This window comes from Bombus vancouverensis, chromosome 8 (assembly GCF_051014615.1).
Source record: "Bombus vancouverensis nearcticus chromosome 8, iyBomVanc1_principal, whole genome shotgun sequence".
Classification (NCBI taxonomy): domain Eukaryota; kingdom Metazoa; phylum Arthropoda; class Insecta; order Hymenoptera; family Apidae; genus Bombus; species Bombus vancouverensis.
In genome coordinates, this window is record NC_134918.1 from 12,475,801 (window position 1) to 12,503,553 (window position 27,753).

The 27,753-nt window shown below is 33.9% G+C and overlaps 5 protein-coding genes across 5 annotated transcripts in view; 1 reads left to right on the forward strand and 4 right to left on the reverse strand.

The window, feature by feature from the left end:
* The window catches only part of LOC117155847 (uncharacterized), a 149,215-nt gene that overhangs the window by 22,978 nt on the left and 98,484 nt on the right, over window positions 1-27,753 (forward strand). The window contains exon 2 of the mRNA XM_076620675.1: window positions 20,768-20,819. The gene's annotated coding sequence lies outside the window, so the exon portion shown is untranslated. The remainder of the gene's footprint in view (window positions 1-20,767; window positions 20,820-27,753) is intronic.
* LOC117155851 (uncharacterized) lies at window positions 5,042-6,402 on the reverse strand. Its single transcript, XM_033332295.2, has 3 exons — window positions 6,203-6,402; window positions 5,559-5,709; window positions 5,042-5,303 (listed from the first exon to the last, which is right to left on the reverse strand). The coding sequence occupies exons 1-3, from the start codon at window positions 6,365-6,367 to the stop codon at window positions 5,149-5,151; spliced, it is 471 nt and encodes a 156-aa protein (XP_033188186.2). The 5' UTR covers window positions 6,368-6,402; the 3' UTR covers window positions 5,042-5,148.
* LOC117155852 (uncharacterized) lies at window positions 7,766-9,475 on the reverse strand. Its single transcript, XM_033332296.2, has 3 exons — window positions 9,337-9,475; window positions 8,240-8,396; window positions 7,766-8,029 (listed from the first exon to the last, which is right to left on the reverse strand). The coding sequence occupies exons 1-3, from the start codon at window positions 9,463-9,465 to the stop codon at window positions 7,875-7,877; spliced, it is 441 nt and encodes a 146-aa protein (XP_033188187.2). The 5' UTR covers window positions 9,466-9,475; the 3' UTR covers window positions 7,766-7,874.
* Window positions 12,094-13,838, reverse strand: LOC117155850 (uncharacterized). Its single transcript, XM_033332294.2, has 3 exons — window positions 13,699-13,838; window positions 12,602-12,758; window positions 12,094-12,391 (listed from the first exon to the last, which is right to left on the reverse strand). Exons 1-3 carry the CDS (start codon window positions 13,825-13,827, stop codon window positions 12,237-12,239), a joined length of 441 nt encoding a protein of 146 aa, XP_033188185.1. The 5' UTR covers window positions 13,828-13,838; the 3' UTR covers window positions 12,094-12,236.
* On the reverse strand, window positions 15,860-18,495 carry LOC117155849 (uncharacterized). The gene is made up of 3 exons (XM_033332293.2): window positions 18,342-18,495; window positions 16,983-17,139; window positions 15,860-16,559 (listed from the first exon to the last, which is right to left on the reverse strand). Exons 1-3 carry the CDS (start codon window positions 18,474-18,476, stop codon window positions 16,381-16,383), a joined length of 471 nt encoding a protein of 156 aa, XP_033188184.1. The 5' UTR covers window positions 18,477-18,495; the 3' UTR covers window positions 15,860-16,380.

Sequence of the window (27,753 nt, forward strand, 5' to 3'; positions counted from 1 at the left end):
TGGGTAAGCTCATTACAAGACTCCCTGCTCACGTCAAGCGTTCTTCGAAGCGCGTATCTCGTATCGCGTATAAAATGGTTCGAGAAATGTTTAAAATTGAGATAATTTGAAAGAACGAAAATTAATTGTCGCATGGAACATACGTAATATAATGTACAGTTGACGCTCCTATGATCTTTTCTTAAGACATATGCGTAGGTTTGGTATTCTGTACTGGAGATATAACGTTCGTAATATCCACTGAATTTGTCTAATAATAATTTGTAACATTATAATATGATAAGATAAAAGAAAACGGACTTCGAAGCACGGACAATTATGTTGAATTGCAGTAACAATTGTACGGAATACCTACAATTATATCGAAGATATGAAATAAGATAAAAAAGGAGATTTAGGAAGTGTAAAATATAACGATTATTAGGAAATTAGATTAGATTTTCAATGACAGTACGTAGATGTTTGTTCGATCTAGCTTGTGGTGACGATCAATTTGGTACACGATGATCGATACGGGTTTTCAAATACGACGTTATTTTCCATTTAGAATGTGTCAGTTAAAACAAGGAACGCTTCATCAATCACGCGCTTTATACAATACTTTCCGTAAAAGAGTATCAAAATATAATGACATTGTATTCTATCGCCTGACGAAAATAAAATGTAAATTTTCACGAAACATTACGTTATTAATTATTACTCTTCAAAGTGTATTTGATCATCAGTATAATATAAATATGCAAGTTCTATTGAAATAAATTACCTCCATATTTGAAAATCACGTAAAAGCGTGATAAGTATATTTTTGTCGATCCTTCTATTTTAATGTCACTTTATGACTAATAAACGTTTTAACACAAAACAGCTGAAAATGGAAAGATCCTGTTAGCTCCAGTCAAAAGTATAAAACCAAGACAAGCAGTATTTTCATATCTACGATATTTGAATATCTTTCGATATCTTAATATTATGACAGGCACTCACTAAAGAGAGTGAAAAATGCTTGTTGAATCCCAAATCAAGTAGAAAAATAATGGTAAAATAAGATTGATTAAAAATATATTGCAGTTTTAAACTGTCGCTTTATAAAAAATGTAAAATTTGACGTATCCTTATCATCTTATTTCTCTGTACTCGTCACTTGGAATTTATAATATCAGTGCCAACAAGACACACGCTTTTCATTGTATGGATTTTTTTATTCCTGATATATTATTGCAGAATTTTATTATTTGCTTGTTTGATGCGACGTTTCATTCGTTTTAAAGTACGTACGGAAGTTTTTGAGGACACCGCTCGAAACCGTACCATAGTACTTCGATATTCAATAACTATCCGCTAATCCGCTAGTCTACGTAAGTATGTCGAATCACTAGAAGCCAGATACGTGAATATTTGTTCTTTTTTCCACTTTAGGTTCATCGACTTCGCAATTATTAGTGATAAACGTAGACTATGTTTATCGACGTATATGCAGAAATATATGTGCAAGGATAGATAAAATGTTTTCTTCTAATACAATTAATCCATATCATTTTTTATTCTTTTTCTTTTCTTTTTTTTTATGTTCTTTACGAATGAAATGTAAAATGTAAGTGTTACGTAATTGTTAGACGAGAAAAAAAGAGACTCTGAAGGGGCAGCCTCTTCATTAAGCTACCTCAAGGGATTGCTCTTTCTCGATGGAGAAATTGAATTCTAATATAGTTACCTCGATCTTCGTTTCAACGATGACGCTGGAAAAGCTAGAATGCATCTCTACATGGGTCTGTTTAATTTTTCTATTTTGTACAATTTTTCTCTTCGCTGCTCAAATTACATTTACGTTCGTATTATAAAATATGCGGTGGGTACACTAATTTATTTTATGAATCTGATATCTATAGGTTGCAAATTAAAAAGATATTTCGCCTGGTGAAAAAGGATCCTATTTTTCAATTTTCCCTTGATACGAGTTTCAGGAAAACATATATTTATATACATGTTACAGTTATACGTTTTAAACTGTGGTCTAGCTCTGTGGTTTGTCTCTGGTCTATCCGAGACAATATTTTTTCAACAGAGAGGAAAAGTCTCAGTTAGCGGATGAAAAGCTTCCTTTACGGTCAAGGGATGGAGTTTATTGGTCGTTTTGTTGAGAAATTTCCAGGTCGCTCGTAACTAATGTACCACGTACGAACGGTCAAGAGTCTCTCCGGAACTCTTACACTATACCATACCCTTTCGTTCTATTTATCTTATATCTGCCAAGGAATACATAGCTTTAGAAAGATTTCATGAGGTAACGAGAAATGATTGCATTACGTTCACCGACAGTGCAGTACAGATAGCAGAAGCAGCGAAAAATAGGTTTGATTCTACACGAATTTAATGGATAGAGATCATTATCTCTCTGATGTGTACAGATTATTACTGTCTATCGACAGACCAGTCTCTTTCTCTTCTCTTCTAGCGAATATATTATTCTTAGAGCACGCATTGCTAGAGGGTTTACATCGTTTCCTTTCGAATGACATTACCAACTTCTTCTTAAACAATACGTCGTTATCATACACTGTTGGCCATCAGACTCGCATAAACATCGCTAGCCGTGATTACCACGTGAACACAGACAGAACAAGGAACCTCGGAAGCACAATACCGTGCCATATCCGTGCCGCGACTATTTTAACTCTGAATTCTTATCGTTAGTGGAAAGTGGAAAAGATGAGTAGGTAATGTGCATCGACGCGTTTCTGGGTAAGTCCGGAAGTAATTCGAACCAACAATTTTACGCGAGGAAATTGAAGGACGAGTGTAAACAGGTAGGAAAATCTATAAGTAATTTTACTCAAAGTTTACGATATTTTCTCAGAAATTGTTTAATTATTTTATAGTTCTATTTAGTTTTAACAATAAGCAAGTAGTAAACCTTTATTCATGGATACACTGACTTACAAATGAAAACAGATAACAGGGTATATATAAAAATCTCTCAATAATGAAAATGCTTCCTAGAATTACAGTATTATAAATCTTCATAAATTTCAAACAATCTTCGTCGTAATCAATCGCAACGGAGCTTAGAAAGCTATTAATACGTATATTGTTTGCATACAGGATTCGTGTAGTCTCATTAAGACTTCCGTGGGTTATTTATCAAAATCAACACGGCACTTAACGCGCTAACATATTGTTGACGGTATACCGTGAAATAAATTTTACCGCCGCTCCCGTATTTCTGGAAAATATGTCAACGTTCATCAAGTGAAAAACGTCGATTCACGCCTGCCGTCCGCATCGTCTAAAAAATTAAAAATGTCGATTCACGTGCCCCGCCAATAGTATAATCCAGCACTACTTTATTTACATAACCACACCACTGCTTCATTTATAGAATTTAATATTAATTTCATAGATTACATAGATTAGAAACAAAAGCACGAATTGAGAAATTGTTATTTGAAAATCACGTGAATATTGGAACCCAGATTTATAAACAAAACAGTAAGCTGAGATAACGCCTCTAAAAGAGGATAATTTATCAGGCGAGTTTATTTTCGTTATAAGACTCCACAGAATTCTGTGTTGAACCCTAGCTACGCCACTTAAGGATTCTCGATGCTGTTCAACGCGTGCTTGTTATTTTTCGCTCTGTAGAAGTTGCTTGTAGACATTGCTATTACGTCTGTATGTATTTGCTCGCTATGTTTGAAGAGAAAAATTGTTTGCGAAGGTTTTCTGCGATCCTCGAACATCTTTTCTATGAGGAAGCTATCGATGTAACTTCACCATTTTGGTTGTTCTTGTTTGATTGCCATGAAATTTGACCTACTTAAGCCTACTTAACCAAGGAAAAGATATTTCAGGCGATCAAGTGAATTAACCTTTCTCTTGAATAAATATTTTATTTGAATTCTAAATTATTTTTTATTTGCAATGAAAACGAGGATTTGGTAGTAATATTGGTCTCTTCATTCATTTATCGTTAATCGTCAGTCTATCTTTATTCGAATAAACGAAATGAAATGAAACGGGTGATTGTTCTATTATCTGAAAATTTCATCACCTGACTATTTTTATCTTTCTATTAATTCGGATATGAGAAGTTCCCTTGAACTTTCACATCCCCTCCCCTCGCCCTTTCCATTTGTCAAGACTCGTCACCGTAACACTGCTCGCAAGTTTGTTATTCATAAAATGCTTTTGATTTACATTGTATTCATGAATCAGCATTGTCTAAAGGGGCATAAAAATTTGTACTGACGCGACACGATGAAAATAGTATTTGCTAAATTTACATTGTCAGGTGGCTCACCTGTTACGCATACAATCGGCCTGTATGCATGCATGTGTTGCGTACGCAAACGTGATTTGTTTGCTGAATTATTCGGCATCTCGTTACGTAACCCTAATTGCGCGCTATACCTACCCGTATGGCCAGTTAATTGCAACAATAACGCGAGCACTGAAAAAGAAGCGTCGATCGTATGAGCCTATATACAATTTGAAACTAAAAATAGAACAGTAAATAAGCAGTGATAATAAGCACAAAAATAATAAATCACGATGAAGCTGATATTTTAATGTCACGATTAAGATAGCTTACGTATAACAAATATCGACTAATGAAAATATTTGAACATTTATAAAAGTTTTTGAAATTCCATTAATAAAGCGTGATACGAGTTCATTTTTTATGTTGCATTATTATATTTGTGCCGTCTAGTTGGTTTTGTTAGACCGTAGACCTCAGATTAAAATAAAAAACCATAAACAGCCTTATAATACCTTTTTTCTGAAGTTAGTCAAATACTGCTTGTTGTAGATAAAATATTTGCTTTGTTTAATTTATTATATCTTTTACAGTAAGACAGTTGAATGCTTGCAAACAAGCATAATATATCTACTAAATTTTACTATGCAATAATGATTAAATTAGAACCAATTACAAAGAACTTACCAAATACCAATGTGTTTTAATATTTTAATTCACAGAAATATTAACCTTAATTAAAAAGATATGGAAAAAGGTTCAGGTAGAAAATAATAACAAATTTAATTGATGCATATAGCACGTTTATTTTTTCAACTTTACATACGTAATTTGAATTTAGTGTATAAGAACGTTACAGAAAACTGTTTATGAAAGAATAGAATTATTTTCATTTAGTGTGTCCCAATGATGAAATGTACTCTGGCCGTGGCCTGCGGTGCAATTCGAATCTGCACAGTGCCTAAATTCGATCCTAAGCTATCTCCATTGGCACAGATAACTACATCGCTACCGGGTACGTTTCTGGCATTTATATAATGAATAGTCCCTACAAAAAGACATTTATGTGAAGACATTTCGAATATTTACTCAAAGCTTTTGATTTATACAAAGAATATGAATTTTCTTACTCTAGTTACTCCTAGTTACTCTTACTACCTACTCTTAGTCTAGTTAGTCTTACTCTACTAGTTCTTTGTAACAACGAACGATTACATCTATCGCAACATTTCGTTTTAAAACCAAACTTTTGTTTTGCAAGCCTCAAATTTTAATGAAGAAGAAATAATGGAAGAAATCTTACCGCTCATATCCAGGTGCAAAGTTAAGATTAAAATGAGATTGTAGACGTTCTTGTACGCGTACACTGTACTGAAAATTTTTTCACCTGCCATATGTTCACCTACGTTAAGGTTCTTGAGGCTTGTAGCAATACGTGGCTCAAGATACGAACCCTATATAGAAACAAAAAAGCCTTTTATGAGAAAGAATGGGTATTATTTTTCTTACGTGAAGTTCAAAGCAAAATGTGTTCCTTTATTTTGGTATTGATGTTTCTCAAGTTATTTATATACTAGAATTGCAAAATTATATAAAATGCTCTAACTTGTAAAGTAATCCATAATCGTAGTTCTCTATTATTCTTGCGTTGTTAACGACTAGATTGTAAATGTTTGTACAAATGAATATTTTTACGAATGCAACGAAGGCAAATAATTTGTTGGAATCTGTTGGTGCAAGTACGTTTCAATTTGAATATAACGGAGCATCTGCCAGTTATGGCAAGAGGTAAAGAATTAACAGTAGAGAAACTTTCTTCAATCGTATCTTTGAAAATACACGTAACAAAAATATCAACTCTTTGGTCGAATTGTACGTTGCTCTTTTCAATTTTTCATCCAAAATACATCTTTTCACGTTGAAAGTATAGACCTTATGGTTACTCACCGGTATTGTTTGTACCAAATCTTTGTCAGACAGTTTCAGTGTAACGGTTTCACGTGGATAATCAATAAATGCGAAATTGGCTTGTATTGCCAGGGACACGATGAAGACACCAGCAATTGAACGGAACATTTTGTATCGGTTGCACTGGATCTGTGACTGTGCCATTGCGGAAATTCACGACTCTTTTATAACTTATACTAAAAGCTTCTCAAGGTACATTTAACTTATCCAAGTACTTACGATTATCTAAATCCGATTTATTGGTACACGTCTCTTTTTTATAAATAAGGAAAGTGTTTCACGCCCTAGACTAAAAGCTTATCAAGGTATATATGACTTATCCAAGTGCTTGTGGTTGTCTACATCCGATTTATTGATATAAGTCATTTTTTCATAAATAAGCAAACTGTTATCAAGAAAAAGTATCGCTATATATTATTAGTCGCGGGACTACATTCGTCGATCCGGCACACAATCGAACAGTGACACAAATGAAAATTTGCAAATTTTTAATTACGTACGTCCTTAGTCTGATAAGTATATTTTAATAATATCTGTTGAAGCAAAAATACTTTCTTTTTAATTGATTTATAGTTGTACTAACAATAACGGGTTATTGGCGATTCAATTAACGCCATAAACTAAACTTTCTAATTCTGAAAAAGGATGATTTCGAAAGTAATATATGATGATAAGTTTATAAAATATCTTTTATGAAAGTGGAATAAGTGTTAAAGAGGAAAAGGAAAGTCTTAGAGACTTACCTTTAAATTGGATGTTCGATGAAGATCGTTCGTCATTATCGATGAAGATAATATCAAAAACTATAGCTTTTTAATGATAAATAGATCTGCGGTTTTCAAAAATTTATTCGTTTGTTCTTTTTTTGCAAATGTAAAAAGATGCAATGTAATATTTTTCTTTCTTTTATCCAGCGTAGCTTCCAAATTTTCCTTACTATTACGTGTAACAATTTTTCAATAATTTCTATATAAGTATATACTTCTTTAAATGTACTAGATAGCCATCGACTATTTTCCTACAATTTAAAACCACCAGAAAGTAGAGATGTTTTTATAATTGAAAAGTATTTGAAATGAAAGTACTCGGTTCTGATTGCTGACAAAACGGGAAGAAAAAGAAAAATCACTAATGTGCAAACGATATTATACCTGGATTAAGATTTGCACTGAACGACAAACAACATTCTATCTCGATAAACGTAATATATTTTCTTGAAACGGTCTGTGTATTTCATCCCTCGCAGAGGTATCTATTTTACATGTGTAGAAGATATATGCGTATCCCTCCGTATCTGTACTTGAATTTGAGTAGGGTGACTTGAAAAGAAAGGGAAAGATATACCGACAGGATTGGAGATCGACAGTAAGGTTTGCCGCCACAAAATTTGCCACTAACCATAAAAATCTTACCAAACACCAATATGTTTAAAACACGGAGATATTCTTCTATCCTGATTAGAAAGCTATAGAAGGAAGTTCAGGTGAGTAATAATAACAAATTTAAGTAATATGTTTATTTTTTCGACATCCTATAGCGCCATACAATTTCTACTTAGAATACCTATATCCATTTGTAATAAAAATAATGCGGAAGTTATTGTTTACGAACGTTAAGGAAAAATAAAATTGTTTAATGGAGTTAGCATAGTTTAGTGCGCCCCAATTAACACACGTAATCTTGCGGTGGATCTTGGTGCAATTCGAACGTGAATGCTGCCTTCAGACGATCCTAAAGTATTCGCAGTCTCACAGACAACCGCTTCGCTGCCGCGAATGTTCTCGGCACTTACAAAATTAATTCTTCCTGTAGAAAAAGAAACATTTACATGAAGATAGTCGAACAGTCACTCAAATCTTACTCAAAGCGTATCAAATGAACATGAATTTAGTTACGCTCTATAAACTTCTCGTAACAAGAAATAATTACGTATATCAACGATTTCGCTACAAAACTAAACTTTTGTCTCGCAAGCGTTAGAACGTAAAGATTATGAAACAATATAAGAAATCTTACCGTCCACTTGCAGCTTCAGAACTAGCACCAATACAAGTTGCTCATGTTGATTAGAGTATTCTAATATTGAATTATAAATTCTTTCACCTGAAACATGTTCACCAGTGCTAAGAGTTCCCAGGTTTGTTCGAATATCAAATTGTTCAGGATAAGAACCCTATTCAGAAACAAAAGAAGTAAAGTGAAACTTCGTGTGAGGAGACATGGATATCATTTCTCTCGAATGAAGCGATAAACAGTTTCAGTTTCTTAGGAAAAGTCAAAATGGAAATGTATTTCTTTATTTCGATATTGGTGATTCTTCATTTAATTATATATTAGAACCATATAAAATGCTTAAAATGCTATAGTAATCCATAATCGTAATTCTTCGTTATTCTGCGTTGCTAACGACTAAACTTTGAATGTTTACTCAAATTAATATTTTTACGTGTAGCGGCACATGAATCAACGGAAGATTCGAATCGGAAGATATTCATATTGTTGTGCCTTGGAATGCCAACGTTGTTTTGATTTGCTACGTTCAAGTGTAAACGAACTTCGGACAAAACGTTATCGCCGTTATTTGTAATTGTCAACCGGAATTACATTCGAACTTTTTGTAATACCACCGGTTGATACAAATAGACGAACGTACTCTCTAGGACGATCATTATAGCGAGTTATACGGTCGAAAAGCGAGCGTGGAATTCAACAGTAGCATTCAGCGAGCGACGATTACGACCGGCATAGACTATATCTGTACGTGTATTTAAAGTGATTTTAATATACACCGACTATTACAATTTTATCACTCGTATCTTTAATAAACCAACACGTATAATAATACACCTCATCACGAATGTAGCTAAAGCAAATAGTATGCCGGAGGTTGTTGTTGCAAGTAAATGCAAGTTCAGACTTAATTTAGCTGAGAATTTGCCAAGTGTGACAAGAAGTAAAGAATTAACCGCAGAGAAACCTTCTTCAATCGTAACTCGTAAAATACATATAACAAAAATATCAATATACGCGGTGTCCAAATACTTATAGGCAACCTTATTTTCATTCAAATTACATCTTTTCGCATTGAGAGAAAAAATTTTATATTTACTCACCGAATTCGTTTGTATAATATCTTCGTCAGTTAATTTCAGAATAAAGGTTTCGCGTGGATAATTAATAAGTTCAAAAGCAGCCTGCGCTGCGCTGGCTAGGATGAAGACAGTAGCTATCGAACGAAACATTTTGTATTGTATTCAGCGTATCTGTAACTATGGGATTGCGGAAATGTCGTGTCCCTTTTATACCCCGGATTAGAAGTTTATCAAGGTACACGTAGCTTATCTAAATGTTTTTCATTATCTTACTCCGATTTATGGATACGATGCTCTTCTTTATAAAAAGGGGAAGTTTCTCATGTTATTACCTTCTAATTATTTACATGAGGTTAGATCAGCGAGTGCGGTAGAATAATAACACAATTGGCAATTTGCAAATCTTTAATTAAACACGTCCCTAGTCTCAAAAGCAAGTAATCATTCTATTATAAAAATTGCATAATTTTCCAGACATTGTTGACAGTAAAGGGTAATTACGTCATTATTGATATCATAGATGTTGTCTAGCGCGCTGCGTAGCAATTACGCCGTATGAGTTATCGTGTTTACCTATTTATGGATACGATGCTCTTCTTCACAAACACGGAAAGTTTTATGTTATTAACTTCTAATTAACTTCTAATATGGTTAGATTAGCGAATCCGGTAGACTAATGACACAATTGGCAATTTACAAATTTTTAATTAAACACGTCCCAAGCCTCAAACTTAAATAATCATTCTGCTATAAAAATTGCGTAATTTTCCAGACATTGTTGACCGTTAGAGGGTAATTGCGTAATTATTGATGTCATAGACATAGTTTGATTGGCGTACTGCGTAACAATTACGCCGTATGAGTTGGTTGTGTCGCCGATTTTGATGAATGAACAAAAATGTAGATTTATTATAGTTGTTTTACAATTTTTCAGATCTATTACTGAAAATCGTAGAAAACTGCCACTTTCTTTATTTTTTACCGTTTTTAACTCATAGCAAGGTTAACCGTTTATTATATGATTAACTTTTATACGTAGTTATTAGTCCCCTCAACTATTACTATATACTATTATTTCAAAATCACAGAAGAACAAAAATGATTCCATGACCGTATAAAATTCTTTTTTTTATTTTCACAAAACGGTATTTTCGTCTGTTTGTACGAAAAATCTGTAATACTGTGTTAGCGTTCTCCTCAAATTCATCTAATACGATTGCAGAAGTTTCATTCTCTGCATAATCAATATCTTTTGCATTGTCTTCCACCGAGTCCGAGACACTATCCTCTACACAAGATAGCAATTCGGTGCATGATAAAGATGTTAATAATTTTGATAATGTCATTTCGATAGAAATAATAAACTATTATCTATTTACTATTTTTTTTATAAAATAAAGTATGAATAACACATTACTTTCTTTGATAGATTAGAGTAATTGAACTGACATAACAATACATACCATTCATGTAATAAACTGTAAAAAAAAAGAAGATAACAAAAAGGGGCAATGTAAGTTAAGGAACGTACGTCGAGCTGCCACAGTAAATATGATTAAATTGACGCGTGTACGTCGAATCGGCTTAGAATCGGATAGAACAAAGACACAATTAGCGAATTATAATTTTCTGTCGAGTGTTTAGTAGAAATAATGTAATTGAAAAAATTCGAAATATTAATTACCTGGACGCATTAATTTCACGAATACGAACTGTCGCGAATATGGAAAGCTCTCTCCATGACAAACATCTAATGCTAATCTAATATCGCGTTTACTTCCTAATTCGAAGAATTCTCTTCATCATAGTCTATCTTGATGGCGGCATTCTCGTTGTCTCAGAGAACTTGTACAATAAGAGTTTAAAAGGTGTTTCCCACTGCATTGGAGTCGCTTTCTCGAAAGAAAGAAAGATATATATATATCAAGCAGGATATATGTATTAGGTAGATTTTGAATGCTTTCGGAATGACCGACTCGAAGCCAGCATCGACATTGACGAAGACCGAAGAGGAGGAGCTCAGTAAGGTGGAAAGAAAGCTGTCGTATGGAGAATTGGTTGGGGAATTGATTTACATTAAATATGAGGACGACGAATATGATTGATTATATTAAAATAATAAAAATAATTAGGTATTTATTAATTTTTTAATTTGGGTCTACAGCAATATTCATATGATGAATTCATTTCCCTAATCAGTCTTGCGAGTAATCATTTTGACAGTTGTTTATCATATGCGACGATATCATACGCTTCAAAACATTATAAAGCGTACACTATCGTTCTAAAAGTAATTTGCTTACTTTTGACAAGTTTTATTTTAATTGTACGATTCCAAATAAATCAAACTATTATGACTTTATTCTTTTTAATCCAATTAATATAAATACTATCGTTTCATTATCATCTTTTGTTAGAATACTATTTCCTGAACAAATTGGATCGTACTGAAAGATACTGATTTGGATATTTTTCCGATTAAAAAATTTCATTACATGTTTTATTATTATACAGGTGTTAACCAATTGGTTTATTAGTTTTTCTGTAATAAGATAGCAGAAGCTTGTTTAGTGTAGGAGTTATTATGTTCTTCTGCAGTAGGATGCTGCTACCAAGCCTAATTTATCCGCCAAATTTTACTATAGAGTGACAATTAAATCAGTACCAACCACAAAAGTCTTACCAAACACTAATATGTTTAAAACACGGAGATATTCTTCTATCCTGATTAGAAAGCTATAGAAAGAAGTTCAGGTGAGTAATAATAACAAATTTAAGTAATATGTATATTTTTTCTACATCCTATGGCGCCATACAATTTCTACTTAGAATACCTATATCCATTTGTAATAAAATAATGCGGAAGTTATTGTTTACGAACGTTAAGGAAAAATAAAATTGTTTAATGGAGTTAGCATAGTTTAGTGCGTCCCAATTAACACACGTAATCTTGCGGTGGATTTTGGTGCAATTCGAACGTGAATGATGCTTTCAGACGATCCCAAAGTATTCGCAGTCTCACAGACAACCGCTTCGCTGCCGTTTATGTTCTCGGCACTTACAAAATTAATTCTTCCTGTAGAAAAAGAAACATTTACATGAAGATAGTCGAACAGTCACTCAAATCTTACTCAAAGCGTATCAAATGAACATGAATTTAGCTACGCTCTATAAACTTCTCGTAACAAGAAATAATTACGTATACCAGCGATTTCGCTACAAAACTAAACTTTTGTCTCGAAAGCGTTAGAACTTAAAGAATATGAAAGAATATAAGAAATCTTACCGTTCGCTTGCAGCTTCACAAGTAGAACCAAGACAAGGTTGTCATATGGGTTCGAGTGTTCTAATGCTGAAATATAATTTCTTTCACCTGAAACATGTTCACCCGCGCTAAGAGTTCCCAGGTATGTTGGAATATCACGTTGTTCAGGATAAGAATCCTATTCAGAAAAAAAAGTGAAACTTCGTGTGAGGAAACATGGATATCATTTCTCTCGAATGAAGCGATGAACAGTTTCAGTTTCTTAGGAAAAGTCAAAATGGAAATGTATTTCTTTATTTCGATATTGGTGATTCTTCATTGAATTATATATTAGAACTGCTGACCCGTATAAAATGCTTAAAATGCTATAGTAATCCATAATCGTAATTCTTCGTTATTCTGCGTTGCTAACGACTAAACTATGAATGTTTACTCAAATTAATATTTTTACGTGTAGCGGCACATGAATCAACGGAAGATTCGAATCGGAAGATATTCATATTGTTGTGCCTTGGAATGCCAACGTTGTTTTGATTTGCTACGTTCAAGTGTAAACGAACTTCGGACAAAACGTTATCGCCGTTATTTGTAATTGTCAACCGGAATTACATTCGAACTTTTTGTAATACCACCGGTTGATACAAATAGACGAACGTACTCTCTAGGACGATCATTATAGCGAGTTATACGGTCGAAGAGCGAGCGTAGAGTTCAACAGTAGCATTCAGCGAACGACGATTACGACCGACATACACTATGTCTGTACTTGTATTTAAAGTGATTTTAATATACACCGACTATTACAATTTTATCACTCGTCTCTTTAATAAACCAACACGTATAATAATACACCTCATCACGAATGTAGCTAAAGCAAATAGTATGCTGGAGGTTGTTGTTGCAAGTAAATGCAAGTTCAGACTTAATTTAGCTGAGAATTTGCCAAGTATGGCAAGAAGTAAAGAATTAACCGCAGAAAAACCTTCTTCAATCGTAACTCGTAAAATACATATAACAAAAATATCAATATACCCGGTGTCAAAATACTTATAGGCAACCTTGTTTTCATTCAAATTACATCTTTTCGCATTGAGTGGAAAAATTTTATATTTACTCACCGAATTCGTTTCTATAATATCTTCGTCAGTGAATTTCAGAATAACGGTTTCGCGTGGGTAAGCAATAAGTGCAAAAGTAGCCTGCGCTGCGAGGGCTAGGATGAAGACAGCAGCTATCGAACGAATCATTTTGTATTGTATTCAGCGTATCTGTAACTATGGGATTGCGGAAATGTCGTGTCCCTTTTATATCCCGGATTAGGAGTTTATCGAGGTACACGTAGCTTATCTAAATGTTTTTCGTTATCTTTCTCCGATTTATGGATAAGATGCTCTTCTTTATAAAAAGGGGAAGTTTATCATGTTATTAGCTTCTAATTATTTACACGAGGTTAGATCAGCGAATGCGATAGAATGATAACACAATTGGCAATTCGCAAATTTTTAATTAAACACGTCCCCAGCCTCAAACTTAAATAATCATTCTGCTATAAAAATTGCGTAATTTTCCAGACATTGTTAACGGTTAAAGGGTAATTACATCATTATTGATATCATAGATATTGTTACGCACCGAGGCTTACTATAGACCTTGCTCCTAACCGTCTCCCTTGGTACTACAGTGTTGCAGGCAGATCGTCTGACATGACCGGCGAAATATACACAATGTAGCGGTAAGCGTATAGTTGTCGTCAAGCAGCTAGTACTAGAAACATCAATTCGCTTCCGGTCGATTATTTTATCTACACAAAGAAGGTGGCATACGTGATCATAGGTGCGTACGGTTGCGAGATCCGAGCATGGTGGGGGTCGTCTCCCAGAGAAGACAAAGCAAAAAATCGAAGGGCAGTCAGTATCATTTGAGGATTCAAAGCGAATGCATGGAGAGGCTCAAAGGAATAAAATCCAGGTCGCTTAGTCAAACGAATACGTCAAGAAATATCATAAAGCCGAGTCGAATTATAATAAAAAAGTAATTGTATCGTCGTTAAATCATTTGCAACGTGTTTATTATAATTTTAAATATTGTTGAAAATATTAACCCTGTTAATTCAGTGTTACAATCATTCGAATTACCTCTATTATTATAATCGAAACAGGGAAACGACTGATTCGCGGCGTCGATTATCAGAATCGTAGCGAGAATTTACGCCTCTCGCTGATGCATTTTCCTTGCGATCGCGTCTCCGCGAACGGTCGTAACAGATATAGTTGACTAATGTAATACGTAGCAATTACGCCGTATGAGTTAGTTGTGTCGCCGATTTTGAACTTGAACGCAGAAATCTATTAATTAAGTAATTAATAGCGTGTGGTAATACAGTCAGGATCAAAGACAATAACACATTTAATTAACACATTTAATCAGTTTCTTCTTCCAATACCTTTTCAATGGGTGTTTCAATAACTACATATAATGCGAGGTCCTAAGAGGCTGGAATCCGAATGAAAAGGATGTCTGAACTTCCTCCTAAGGTATCTTGAGTGCCACAGACAACTACTTGACTACTTTGTATGTTTCGGGCACTCCCGATATCAGTGGCGCCTATAAAAATATTTATATGAAAGTATTCGAGTACCTACGTAAAGCAGTTGATGTGTCAAGTGAACGATAGACGATAGTATTTTCTTACGCATTTTTAACAACAAATAATTTTTCAAATTCAGATGTAAGCTTTCATGTTGCATGAATAAAGCTGTGTAGAATAAAAAACGATACACTAAAAAATGTTACTGCCATTAATAGTGAATTTCAGCTATACAGCGTGAATATCATCTGATTCGTTGATGTATTGAACCACCTTAATGAAGAGCTGTTCATCTTCGCGTGTTTTTACAGTTTTTAAGTTGTGAACCGGTATTGTGAGATTACGGAACAATCAGCACTTGCATTAGTCAGGTTTTCTGCGTATCCGTTTGAATCGTTAGTGGTAGCATAAAGCGTTAAGACTTTTTGAAGACTGCTGATTTGAATAAGATCTCCTGAAATTTTCTCAAACTTTGTTCAGACAACATCAAGATCTTGTACGTTTAATTAGAGTGGTTGAAATATTTCTTTTATCAGGTTTTATAAATATTTTATTCTTATAGTATCCATAATCAATATCCTGAGAGGATAGAAGGAGGTAATGTCATTTATACTGTAATTATAGTTAAATTAAAATTTGATATCAAGAGGAATCAGTTTTCAGCGAAAGGGGAAGAAAGACAAACACACGAGTTAGAGAATAAAAAGAGATTTACAATGTTATGGTTGGTACAATAATATTCACAGATATGGTGAAAATTATATAAGGTACACTTATCAAAACTTAATCTTTTATCATTTAATGTTGCCGATATAGTGATACAGTGACATTGAAACAATGAAAATTATTTCTTGTTTTATTTTCATTTATGGAAAACACAAAAAGCTAATATATTTATAACCTTCTTCTCGAAATGAAACATTTGATTTCAAAATATCTCTCAATAAAAACGCGTTACGATTGCTGATTGATTTTATAAAAATTTTCAGTGTGCAAGGTGTCGATATCATGTAAACTTAATTTGATATGTAGCTTGAATTCCATATGTCCTAATCTCACTATAGTTTCAATCGAGAAAGTCATTGGCATACAATCGTAACGAGAAATCACACATACATTAATAACGATTCTTTCATATTTTCCTCAAATTGGAAATACAATTCGGTCGACCATGACTGAAAGAACATAGTAGTATTAGCACGATGTCATCGTTCTAAGACTTGATCATGCGATTATGATCATGCGCCGCAACCACCATATTTAACGTAGCCAAGGAATTCGGTGGTACTCGAAGATTAATGCTAGTTTTGCTTCCTCCTAAGGCGTTTGGATTGCCACAGACAACTGCTTGACTGCCTTGTACGTTTCGAGCACTGATATAATGAATTACTCCTGTAGGAAAGGAAACCATATAAATTGTGTGAATACAGAAATAATATACAGAAATTACAGAATCATTGGTCTGCAAATGAAATATAGAATAAAAAACAAAAAGGACATGTTTATGCACTTGTGGAAGATTTAAAAGTATAAAACTCTACGGAATGCACATAATGTGCAAAAAAATCCAAAGTATTCAAAGTAAAATAGTTTTACATATTCAGCGAGTGGAACAAATCGCTGTTTACGTTCCACTTTTTAGTGAAAAGAATATAATATTCGCATAAGTATCTACAGTCTAGTCATAAACTTATGCTGCATAAGTTTCTTTTAACAACGAGTGGTGTTTGATGTGTTCATCGATGATTTAATTGACCAAGTTTTTGTTCTATAAAGCTAAGAATATGAAAAATAAGAAATAACGGAGTAAGTTACCGCTCGTAACAGATACGTCTAACGTTGAGCTTTGAATCGTGTTGGTTGGATTGTTGAATTCAATTACACGACGGAAAACTGTTTCGTCTGCGTAGCGTTGGCCGGCGGTGAGGTCCCCGATAAATAGAGGTCCACGTTCCTCTGGATAGGAACTTACCTATGGAAAACAAAAGAGTGTGTAATGAAACATCCTATTTAAATATCGGTTGTAATGTTTGTTATTTTTCTCAAATTACGACCATAAGTCTAGATCTTACAACAGTACGTTAAAAGAGGAAAAATTTCTTTACTTGGATATTGATATCTTTAATAATTTGACATTTACAAACTTTAAGGTATTAGGTTTATATATGTGATTTTATTTGTTCTCTTAAATCGTATTAAGTAGATTTTAGTATACAGCTATTACTTTAAATAACTCGAAATTATAGTAAATTCTTGAATTAATTACTAATAAACAGAAGAAAGATAGGAAAAGAGAGAGAGAGAGAGAGCATACACACACATGTATAGAGATTCGTAGGATTTTTTCGCAAAATGGCACTAACATTATTGTACATGTAAAAGTATGAAAGAATATCACATAGACAGATTCATAAATCCTGTATTATCGAATTATCAAAGAAAAAAAAAAAGAAAAAAAAAATAGGAAACAACAAGAATTATGAGAAAATACATTTAATCAATTACACGATCTATTCTTTCTACTTAAAAAATATTCGTACGAAAGATATTTCATTTTCTTTCAAAGAATATTCTATCGCATCGCGAAAAATATTTCTTTGTTCAAATTATTTAAATTGCTTGAATTTAAGATCGGATTTGCTTGACTTTAGTCGACTTGAAACCTTCTGACCAACGTGAACCGGTTGTTTACTTGAGTTGGGATATCTTTTGAAATTTCTACGTGCATTCTCATTAATCGTCACTAATATTGAATTCAAATATTATAGTTTGAAACCACCATATTAATACCAATAAAATGCATTCTTTCCTTCGATATGAATTTCACTCGTTTCTCGTTATTATTGATATTCCGACAAGCATCGCGTTGCATATTCGCTGCATATTCGTTACTGAAAGTCAGTTCATAAAGTCAGTAAAGTATAAATGTTCCCGCTCAAGCAACTTGTAGTGGTTTATTCTGATTTCCTTATCATTCAAGACACTTCGTTGTCTTAACGTTTTATGAATTAAAAGTTTAATCCTTATTTAAATTTATAGATACGAAAAATTATTATCTCGAATACGATACAAGCGTTAAGAACAAAGAAGTTGGTACGAAAAAGTGCCAAAAGTTTGACTAAACACGATTCGTTTGAACATGACTAACATGGGAGATGTTTTAGGGTCACTCACCGATTTTGTTTGTTGCACAGCATCGTTACTGGTGAGTTCCACGTGTATGTTTTTCTCCTGAGAAATATCGATAGCAGAAGCGGCCTGAAATAGTGGCAGGGCCACGATGAAAACAGCGGCAATTGAACGGAACATTTTGTATGGTTTCACTGTGACTGTGACTGCGCCATCGAGGAGGTGTACCTCTCTTTTATAGACCGAGCCGAAAGTCCGTCAAGGTGAACGTGACTTATCTGAACGGTTCTTTTGTGATTTCTCCATTGGCTCCTATCATGCTCTTCCCCCTGGAATACAAATAAGGGAAATGTTACCGGGTACAATGCCACGTATGTTATTCGTCTCACGACGATACAGGCCCTGAGCGATGGATTTTCCTGTTATGTTTCTTATTTTATTTTTATCTCTTCCTTACTGACTCTAAAAAATTATACGCATGTTACTAATGTTACGTGCTGTATAATATTACAGATGTTCAGGAGTTGTATGCTTCGATTAAAAAAATGTTGAAATTACTGAAAGGTATTTATTGATTTATAATTAGATTGCGGATATTTGTACAATTTAATATATCGCACATAACGTAGTAGATCAATGGATTACTCGATAGAATTATATTATACATAAAGAATTATATAGAATGGAGTGTAAAATATTACACAATGGGAATATAACATGAATGTAATATTAGAGTAGAATAGAATACGGGTTATTTACGATATACTGTAATATAGAAAATATAAAAATTGCTAATGATTAGAATAGTGTAGAAATCAGATTACTAATATAAAATTACTTATACTTGTTAGTTATGCAGTAGTACTAAGTATACATATGTATCAAATGTTGTATTTTCTGAAGCGGAAGTTAATCATTTTCATTCCTTAACCAATGTGTTATTGCCCGCATAAGTAATGACGTGAAGTAGATTTATTCACGATTATATAACGGGGGTGTGATATATGATTTTGTAAGGTTTCGTTCGACAAAGACTAATCAGACTACATGCAGTGTGAATAAATAACAGATTACATAAATTCATCAGGAAAAGGCAATTGATCGCAAACATTTGTATTCACTTTTCTCATACATTCGCAATTTTACAACAGCACGCACACATTCTCTCTCTCTCTCTCTATTTTCTTTTTTTATTGTTAAAATTCGTGTTAGCATTATAGTCTACGATGGATGACACTGATCGCAGACAATAAAAGGCATGAAATAAAACGCAATCACTAACCGAATAACGATATTGGTGTCATGTGGATGACGCGTAAATTTGATTTCGTAATGCCTTTTAACAATTGAATGTATCGCAATTAAAAGGTAACTCCACTTTGTGTACTACCCAAAAGAATTGAAACATCCTTTGCAGTGTCACTTTGGTTTTCACCGCCACCTCTTGTATTTATATTAATATCGTTATAATATTATTATTTCTATATCTATATATACATGTTTTCATTAGCGATATTCATTACAATATATTTATTATTACATTTTATTTATTACATATTATTATGACACTTTAGTACTCAATGAAGAATTATATTACTGCCAACACTACCAATTCATAGCATCTTTATAAAAGGAGTTCTTCTAAAAGGAGAACTTCTAAAGAATTTAATTTTTTTTTTTTTTTTTTTGGTTAATCAAATCAAAACCAGTTTTAGTTACACAACCCAGAAGGTGGAGTTCTTGTAAATTCTATTGGCATATTAATCGTCCTTCGTTATCATACAATAAGATGCTTCCTGAACGCTCTGCCGTGACACAGATCATTTGAAGATCTCCCTTGCCCCGGGGGTAATCACGAACCTTTGCAAACTCCGCAGAAAAGGTTAGCAATCTCTAGTTTTCAACTGTTAGGGTAGTTTTTTCTCATGTGCATGAGGACCAAGATCCCTTAGGGACGCGTATATACCGCAGGCAGTTTTGTCTTTGTGTAACGATTTAGCTGTTGTCTGCCAACTTTCTTGGCTGTTCGAACAACTAGGCTGGCTGCTTGCGTGGAAATCTTAACCTATATTCGAAGTCCCCGTTTCCGGTAGCCACCTCGAGTTTCACAACGAAGTTCTTAATAATGCGATTACCGCACCCTTTCCAGGCCAGCCGTCTTCAACTTTGTCGTTTCTTCCGCTAATTCGATCGTTCATCCCTTATATCGCCATCTGGTAGCAATGTTTGCCAACGAATTTGACAGAGAATTCCTGAAGGGCATTAATATCTCTCTGATTTCATTCGTTGCTCCTCTTAGTAATCAATGTGTTTGAAAATTCTGGGAAACTTTGGAATGTTTTTATCCACTCGTTACGTTCCCCGTGTTCTACGTATCTTATGTATTACTGGAAAATGAAAAATTCAATCGTTTTCAAATTTTCGAAAATTTAAGACCGAACTGTTACTAGAAATAGATTTCTTTTTTTCAGATTGGATTTAAGTGACGGCAACTGGTGATGCTGCAAATTATTATTCTCACAGGTATTTATATTTTTAACTTCACTTTTATGGATAATAAGTAAAATGAAAATTACGACTCTGGATTGGTTTGGCAACCGACCTTCATTACATTTTTATTCCATTTTAAGGATCACCTATTTGTAAGATAAAGAGATATTTTGTCTCACATGGTATTATAGAGGTTTCAGTGATCTTAATATCTTTAATTTTGTCATAACTTTCTACGTTAACATTTTACTTTTTAATTCAAAGGTGTATTTTAAACGTTTCTATATCCTTTTTTACGTAAACAGTCCAGAATACTCAAAAAACGCACGAGCATAATAAAATCGATCTTGACTTGAATTGTTAAAAATGGATGACATATGTGTAAAAAAATATATTTAATCCCAAAAGCAAATAAGAAAGGAGATTTAGAAATATGAGATTGGTCGATAGCGTATGGAACTTTAAAACTATTCTGTCATGAAACGCGGAAAATGTAACTTATTCGCAGAAACAAGTCTAAGTAATCTTCAGAAGAAAGTTACAAATGAAAAATATTAATTTCCAATCCAAATATCCGACCTTTTAACGTCTATTCTCCTCCATAAGTTTAAGTGTTTAATAAAATGACAAAAACTTATAATGGAAATGTTTTTGTCGTATTTCTCCTCGATTCTTCGTTCTGCTTTATTTACCTTGACTGTGTGGAAGTACATTTAATGTTTGAATTCTCTCATGCTGCTGCTTTACGCTTTGTTTTGGAGTAATTAATTAACGAAGAAGACTGTCGTAGGAAAAACTGACAATCCGTTGTAGGATAATGCCACTATTACTTTACTCAGATTTTATTTGTTTTAGAGTTTTTACCTAACGAATGCAACGATACACATAAATCGAATGTTTCTGTTTTAAAAGGTTTGTTTAAAAGGTCACAAAGAAACCATTCAGGTCTTATTTATGCAGCGAGCTATGCTATTTAAATACATGAAGTCCAGTTGCTTGAAAAGTTACTGAAAAAAAGAAGCGGCCGCAAAGTGCTCCAACCGGCCAAGGACAAATTATTCTCATTTTGTAGTCGTAATAAGAAACGGCGTGGCCATTTACAAGACCATCCTATTTCCAGCGTTTCTTCGAATTTGCATTTTCCACGGTTTTCGTTACCGATGATAGTGTGAATCATTCCTTTCTTGGAAGCTAAATTTGCCAGCATCTTCTTTTTATCTCCTCTCAACGGGTTCTGTATAAAATTTGTCCTTAGCTTAACACTTTACATAAAATTTACACGTATTAATGGAATGCACTATATAATTCTGGATATTATATCAATTGTAGACTCGAAGACTTTGAGAGATTAGAAATCATGGACTATCTAGTTACATTAATAGTCTTTTACCTTCTCATGTCGTCGTCTATGAATTGCCAATTAAGAAAAAATGGAAAGTAGTAATTATTAGTAGAATATTAGTGCCATATGTGAGTTTTAATTATAAATATGTTAAAGGAAAATCTTTGATATAAGTGTGTATATGATTTACACTGAAATTTTTTAATTTAATTTTTGAGGTAGACGACGATAATGGCTGCAATCATTAATTTTCGACGTACAACTTTCTCGTGAATAATCCATAAATTATTCAAAGTTTTGCATAATAAAATTTTTTATTGACCCACTATCTGAGATGGAAAATGGAATATAGTAGTTACATACATGTTTTGCTTTTTAGATAATAAACATATTGGTTAGGAATTGTCTTTATTAAATACCTTTGAATAAAAAATAAGTAAATACTTTTCAGATGTTTCATTTGAATCATTTCTTTCCATAAAGCATTTTTATAACTTCAATAAGATTGTATATTTTTGCACAAATTATTGCGAAGCTGTATACAAACGGTATGAAACGGCTTTAGTAAATGTAGATTAATTAACAGAGTACATACTTACTACAAAGGATTCACTTTATTCAATGAGTTTGTTTGCATGCGTCAGTTCAATTCAATTACTGGATTGGCCACAGTCACAGCGTATTGGAGAACCATATTTAAAGATAAAGTGAATTAAACGTGACCTCATGAATTTGTTTATCCTCTTTTCTCTTATTTTCTTCCCCCTTTTTCATGCTTGGAATGTAGTTCGCGCGAAGAAACGATCAATTTGCGTACGAATGAAGAATAAGAGGTTTTTTAAGTTAAATGCATCTAAGTACATAGTTAGGTAAATCGAATTTCTACAGCTATTTTTATATCATTGTGAATTATCCTTTTGCATCATTTAATCGCAGCCTTTTTATGAACTCGTTTATTTCATTTAGTTTCGTTATCATTGTGAATAATTTCTCTTCTCGTATTCCTGTTTCGTCACTTCGGATAATTGGCAAGTTGAAGAACAATAATATTATTAGATATAAATAATGTTTATCAATTAAAATTTAATGTGATTAAAATGCTGTTTGCTTAATCTATATCTATTTTCATAAACACTTGTCAAAATATTTATGAGTAATTTAACGTATTCGATAATATAACTTGATTTTTATTTTAAGTAAAATAAATCAGATTATAGTACAGATATTAGTAAAAACAAAGTCAATAAATTAATTAATAGGAAAATGGTGCAAAGTGAAAAGAAAGCTATTTCTCGTATTTACCGTATATACAATCAGTAGGATATGTACGACAATAATTAACATATATTACTTTGTTCCTAGAAGTTACTTTATCGTTTATTTTATTAATTCTCATATAATACTTTCTCGGTAAGTCAAATAACGTTAGTCGAACAAGTTAGTCACAAAGTTAGTCGAACTTTTCCCTTTGTTTTTTGATATTTTTCCTTAGTGGATCTAAAGTACGCGATAAAGTTCCCCATTCTTCCATTACTGTATAAAGACTAATGGCGTGCCACGATATACAAGAAGTTCGATTATTCTATGCAAAGTTCAAGATTGAACTTTAAAATGTTGAATCTCAATTGGCTCAAGCAACCTTACACGAAGAAACGTCACCGTTTACCTCTATGGAACTAAAAACGGTACTTATTTCACATTTATCCAAGAGCCAGCAATAGCAGGAAACAAAGTGACAACAAAGTTTCTGCAGAAATACGAACTGTTGGTAGGAAGCAGCCCACGCTGCAATATGCAAGAAACCAGCGAGCGTTCGTCGACAAGTAATTGACAGGGGAAGGCAAACGAATTGTCGATTCCTCCTCCGCTGACTTTCTTACTCTGATTAATTAGCTTCCATTCCACGGAGAGCCAGCCAAACCGAGATATCATTTCCCTCCTCGTTGTACTTTCGTTCGGACGTCATTCGCGGATTTAGTCGCGGACAGGTCGGGATTCTACTTTAGTTCCTCGTTAAATCTGGGTTAAGTGTTTCAACGCGGGGGAGTCCGGACTCGATTTGCACTGTCGTCATCGAGCTCTATAGAGTTGGCGCGCGCGTGTAGCCATCGAGAAGAAGTCGCGCGTCGCTACCTGAATTCGTTTCGAATAGCCGTCGACTCGCCGTGTTCCTCGTTACCAACCTGACGAGTAACCATGCAAACACGAATCGTATAAAAGGGATGAGCGTCGTTATGCATCGTGGCACGTAGCGAAAATCGCCACATTGTCGGCGGCGAACACGAATTGTAACCATTTGCGCGAATATCGTCTACAGCTTAATTTCTCGGCAAGCAGGAAATACAGTGGAGGATAAAATAAAGTTTATGATCGATACGCTTCGAATCTTAGTAGTCTAGTGAAAAGTAAACATTTCGCCGCTCTGTGTGTCTCGTAAACGTAAACTATGAAATAAATGAAAATTTCGTAGAACTTTTTGATGAATGCGACCGTCCCAATCGCGAGTTGACAATCTCGATCGATGTATACCCCACGTGGTTAGATTATCGCCACGCGTTCGTCCAAAGGTCCACGGGGGTGGTTAAACAGTTGCAAAATGTTAAGGGATGATCGCTAATGGACGGGGGCGCAACAGTTGCGTGGGTGGATGCGCGTTTGATGAAGAAGCGAAGCGGAGAGTGGGGAGCAGAGACGAAAGAGGGATGAGGCACACGTAGAAGGGGGTTAGATCCCAGTACCCGTTGACGTGCCTCAGTATTCATCTAGTATCCACGCGGTGAGCAACCCTATCCGGTATTTCGCCGTAGAAACTCAGCGTGCTCTCGCGGCTCCATTGATGATCTTCGGTAAAGGTCTCGTCTTCGTTCGGATATATACAGTTTAGTGTACGTCCTTGTGCAAAATTAAATTATATCGATTAAAATTGTCTTGAGGAGAATTGATCGAAGGTGTTGCATGAAAGCCGGCATAAGGCGATTGACAGAGTAAATCGTGTGAAATTGGAATTTCAGGCAGATCCCTACTTTCCTCGATCGTGTGATTGAAAAAGCGCGGTTATTTTTGTATTATAGGGTACTATCTTAAACGTAGCAATCCAGTATGATAATATCATGATGATTTAATTTGGTGGGTTTGGCGGGTTCGATTTTTCATGAAATTGAAAAAAAATTTCTGTATTATATTTGATTATGAAATGTACGCTAATTTAAAAGATTTTGGCACTTACGTTATAGACTTTCATTTTATGTATCATTATTATTATTATTATTAATATTCTTGGTTCGAGTATAGTTGTTATCGTTAGCTATGTTTTCTTGATAGGAAATAGACTTCTTTACATTTACATGTATTTATTTACACATAATACAAAAATATTATTCTACCTTCTGTTGTTTACACCGCGTTACAGAATATAAATATCTTCACTCTTAATCTCCTTTCACGAAGTTCACTGGAAACTGTTTGTAAATATCTGTATAGCTTTTCAAAACAGTTACCCCGTCTTCTCTTGCCTTCTTATCACATTTCAAAACACTTCATTTTGTTATAGTTTTGGTTAATATTCGAGAACTGTTTATGTATTGAATTTTGTGCCCACGTGTTGTTTTCAAGATCCACATAGCCGGCAAGAGCTTATGCCAGGCAGACTATACAGTTAAGTGATCGAAGCAAACACTTGTTAACCACAATATCTTTTTAATTCAAGAACGTTTGTCCATTAAACTTTAGATTATCATAACTTCATATCATCAAGATTATCATAACCTTTTGATTCAATCTAATTTTACACGAAGTAGGTAAATACACATACAGACCAGAGTGTTCTTAGTTAGAAAAATCAATCCTGTCATTCTGGCCATTAACAAATATCCAAAAGTTACCATTTTCACTAATAAATATAATTACTCTGAAATTTTTTACCATAAACCAAGAAGAGTGTCTCTCTTTATTTAAAATTCTATTTTTGTTTTTAATGTTCTATTTCATTAAAATAATAGCAAATTTTTTCGAAGCTGTCGTCTTTTGAAACATACGGAGAAAATACTTGAGAGAAATATGAAAAGATCGAAATTCTGATATTTCTAATTGAAACTGCTAAATTCGTATTGTGCGTGAAATAAGATATTTTCATTTTGAAATGAAATGATAACAATAAATTTGTACATTTTTCACGGATCACCTAATCCTATTACGACTTCTGGATGAATGTGCACAGCATGTGTGTAATTCAGGGTTAACGGTACATCTCTTTCAATAGTTTTCATCGATCCCTCGGTTATGAAATAACGACCTAATTTATAGGTAAGTGGGTTGTGTGTGTCTGGCGCGGTTTTTCTTCGATCACGTCGCCGAGAAGACCCTAGGACGATGTATTCTTCGAAAGGTTTCTTTCACGAAACGCGCGTTGTTACGAATTCTTCGTTAAAAAGTTCACAGTTCATCGTCGCATTAGTAACGTGATTTCTTCGAATGCGAAGTCTGTCGTCGAATCCCTCGTAATTAAAGCGAAGTGTTAGGTGGTTTAAAAATGTCGAATGTAATGTTCTCGAGCGATATGTTGTACATTTTGAATTTTTCTCGCGACTACATTCAGTTATGGGATTTGATATTATCATTGGACAACTTAAAGTTTACGTGCGAATTTATGGGTAAAATAGAATTTCGATATTGTGTTATTGGAGCATAGTTATTTAATATGAATAAGTAAGAAATGAGGGAAATTTCGATAATATGCTACAGATGAAAATCCTAAAATCTCTATCTATTAATAATCATTATTAATCATTATTACGTATTATTAACGTGCATTAATCATACAATAACATACGAAGTACTCTTCCTTACGCATACGTTTATGCTACTGTAATCACTGTAATCCAATCGTAGGTATGATAATACGTTTAAATAGATCAAAAAATAAATTAACAAGCGTTAACTTTCGTGGTTATTTTTACATTACATTAACATCGTTAACATTCCACTTCTTTGGTGTTTAAATGTAGCTACTTATCCCAGCATGCTGTATAAAAAGCACAATTCTTCTCGGAATCCTCAAACCAGCAGTTAATCTCTCGCGCGAAGATAAACGAAGGGATTATACATAAGTTTGAAGTGGCCGGAGAAAATTTCGAGATGGTCACGCTGCAGCTCGTAACTTCCCAACTCTAGGGAACTTCATTCGAATGTTTCTCTCCGTGATTCGAACAATAGCGCGGGTAATTATTAAATTAATGAAACCATCAGTCAAGTCATTTCACGCTGGTCAAGCTTCGGAGAATGGAGTTCGTTACGATTTTCACGACTTGATACTTCGGACAAATGTTGGTTTTTTGTTTTATGCGCCGCCGCTTTCGATCCCGTGAAACGCAGACCGTGCGAATTTATACGGCGTTAATTAACGAGGGCGCGAATTAGAACAGTCGAACAAAAAACGTGGGCGTTTCGCGCTATTCTATCAGACGATGACGGTAAGCGATGCTGGCATTCATTCGCGCAAACATTCATCACGGATGATTAATAATTCGAAAAATCAATTTCTTCGGCGAAACGCACTGTTTCAATTTTAACCGAGAGCGGTTCAAATGCGCATCAATGATGTTTGAGTAGTCGGTCACCGTTGCAACA

Bases quoted from the DNA above. Each gene is read 5' to 3' on its own strand.
- LOC117155851 (XM_033332295.2), bottom strand. From the start codon at position 6,367: ATGGCACAGTCACAGATCCAGTGCAACCGATACAAAATGTTCCGTTCA. The intron at 5,710-6,202 runs GTGAGTAACCAT...GTTTCTATATAG, and splicing joins ATTTGGTACAAACAATACCG to GGTTCGTATCTTGAGCCACG. The intron at 5,304-5,558 runs GTAAGATTTCTT...GTCTTTTTGTAG, and splicing joins TTTGCACCTGGATATGAGCG to GGACTATTCATTATATAAAT.
- LOC117155852 (XM_033332296.2), bottom strand. From the start codon at position 9,465: ATGTTTCGTTCGATAGCTACTGTCTTCATCCTAGCCAGCGCAGCGCAG. The intron at 8,397-9,336 runs GTGAGTAAATAT...GTTTCTGAATAG, and splicing joins ATATTATACAAACGAATTCG to GGTTCTTATCCTGAACAATT. The intron at 8,030-8,239 runs GTAAGATTTCTT...CTTTTTCTACAG, and splicing joins TCTGAAGCTGCAAGTGGACG to GAAGAATTAATTTTGTAAGT.
- LOC117155850 (XM_033332294.2), bottom strand. From the start codon at position 13,827: ATGATTCGTTCGATAGCTGCTGTCTTCATCCTAGCCCTCGCAGCGCAG. The intron at 12,759-13,698 runs GTGAGTAAATAT...TTTTCTGAATAG, and splicing joins ATATTATAGAAACGAATTCG to GATTCTTATCCTGAACAACG. The intron at 12,392-12,601 runs GTAAGATTTCTT...CTTTTTCTACAG, and splicing joins TGTGAAGCTGCAAGCGAACG to GAAGAATTAATTTTGTAAGT.
- LOC117155849 (XM_033332293.2), bottom strand. From the start codon at position 18,476: ATGTTCCGTTCAATTGCCGCTGTTTTCATCGTGGCCCTGCCACTATTT. The intron at 17,140-18,341 runs GTGAGTGACCCT...TGTTTTCCATAG, and splicing joins CTGTGCAACAAACAAAATCG to GTAAGTTCCTATCCAGAGGA. The intron at 16,560-16,982 runs GTAACTTACTCC...CCTTTCCTACAG, and splicing joins AGACGTATCTGTTACGAGCG to GAGTAATTCATTATATCAGT.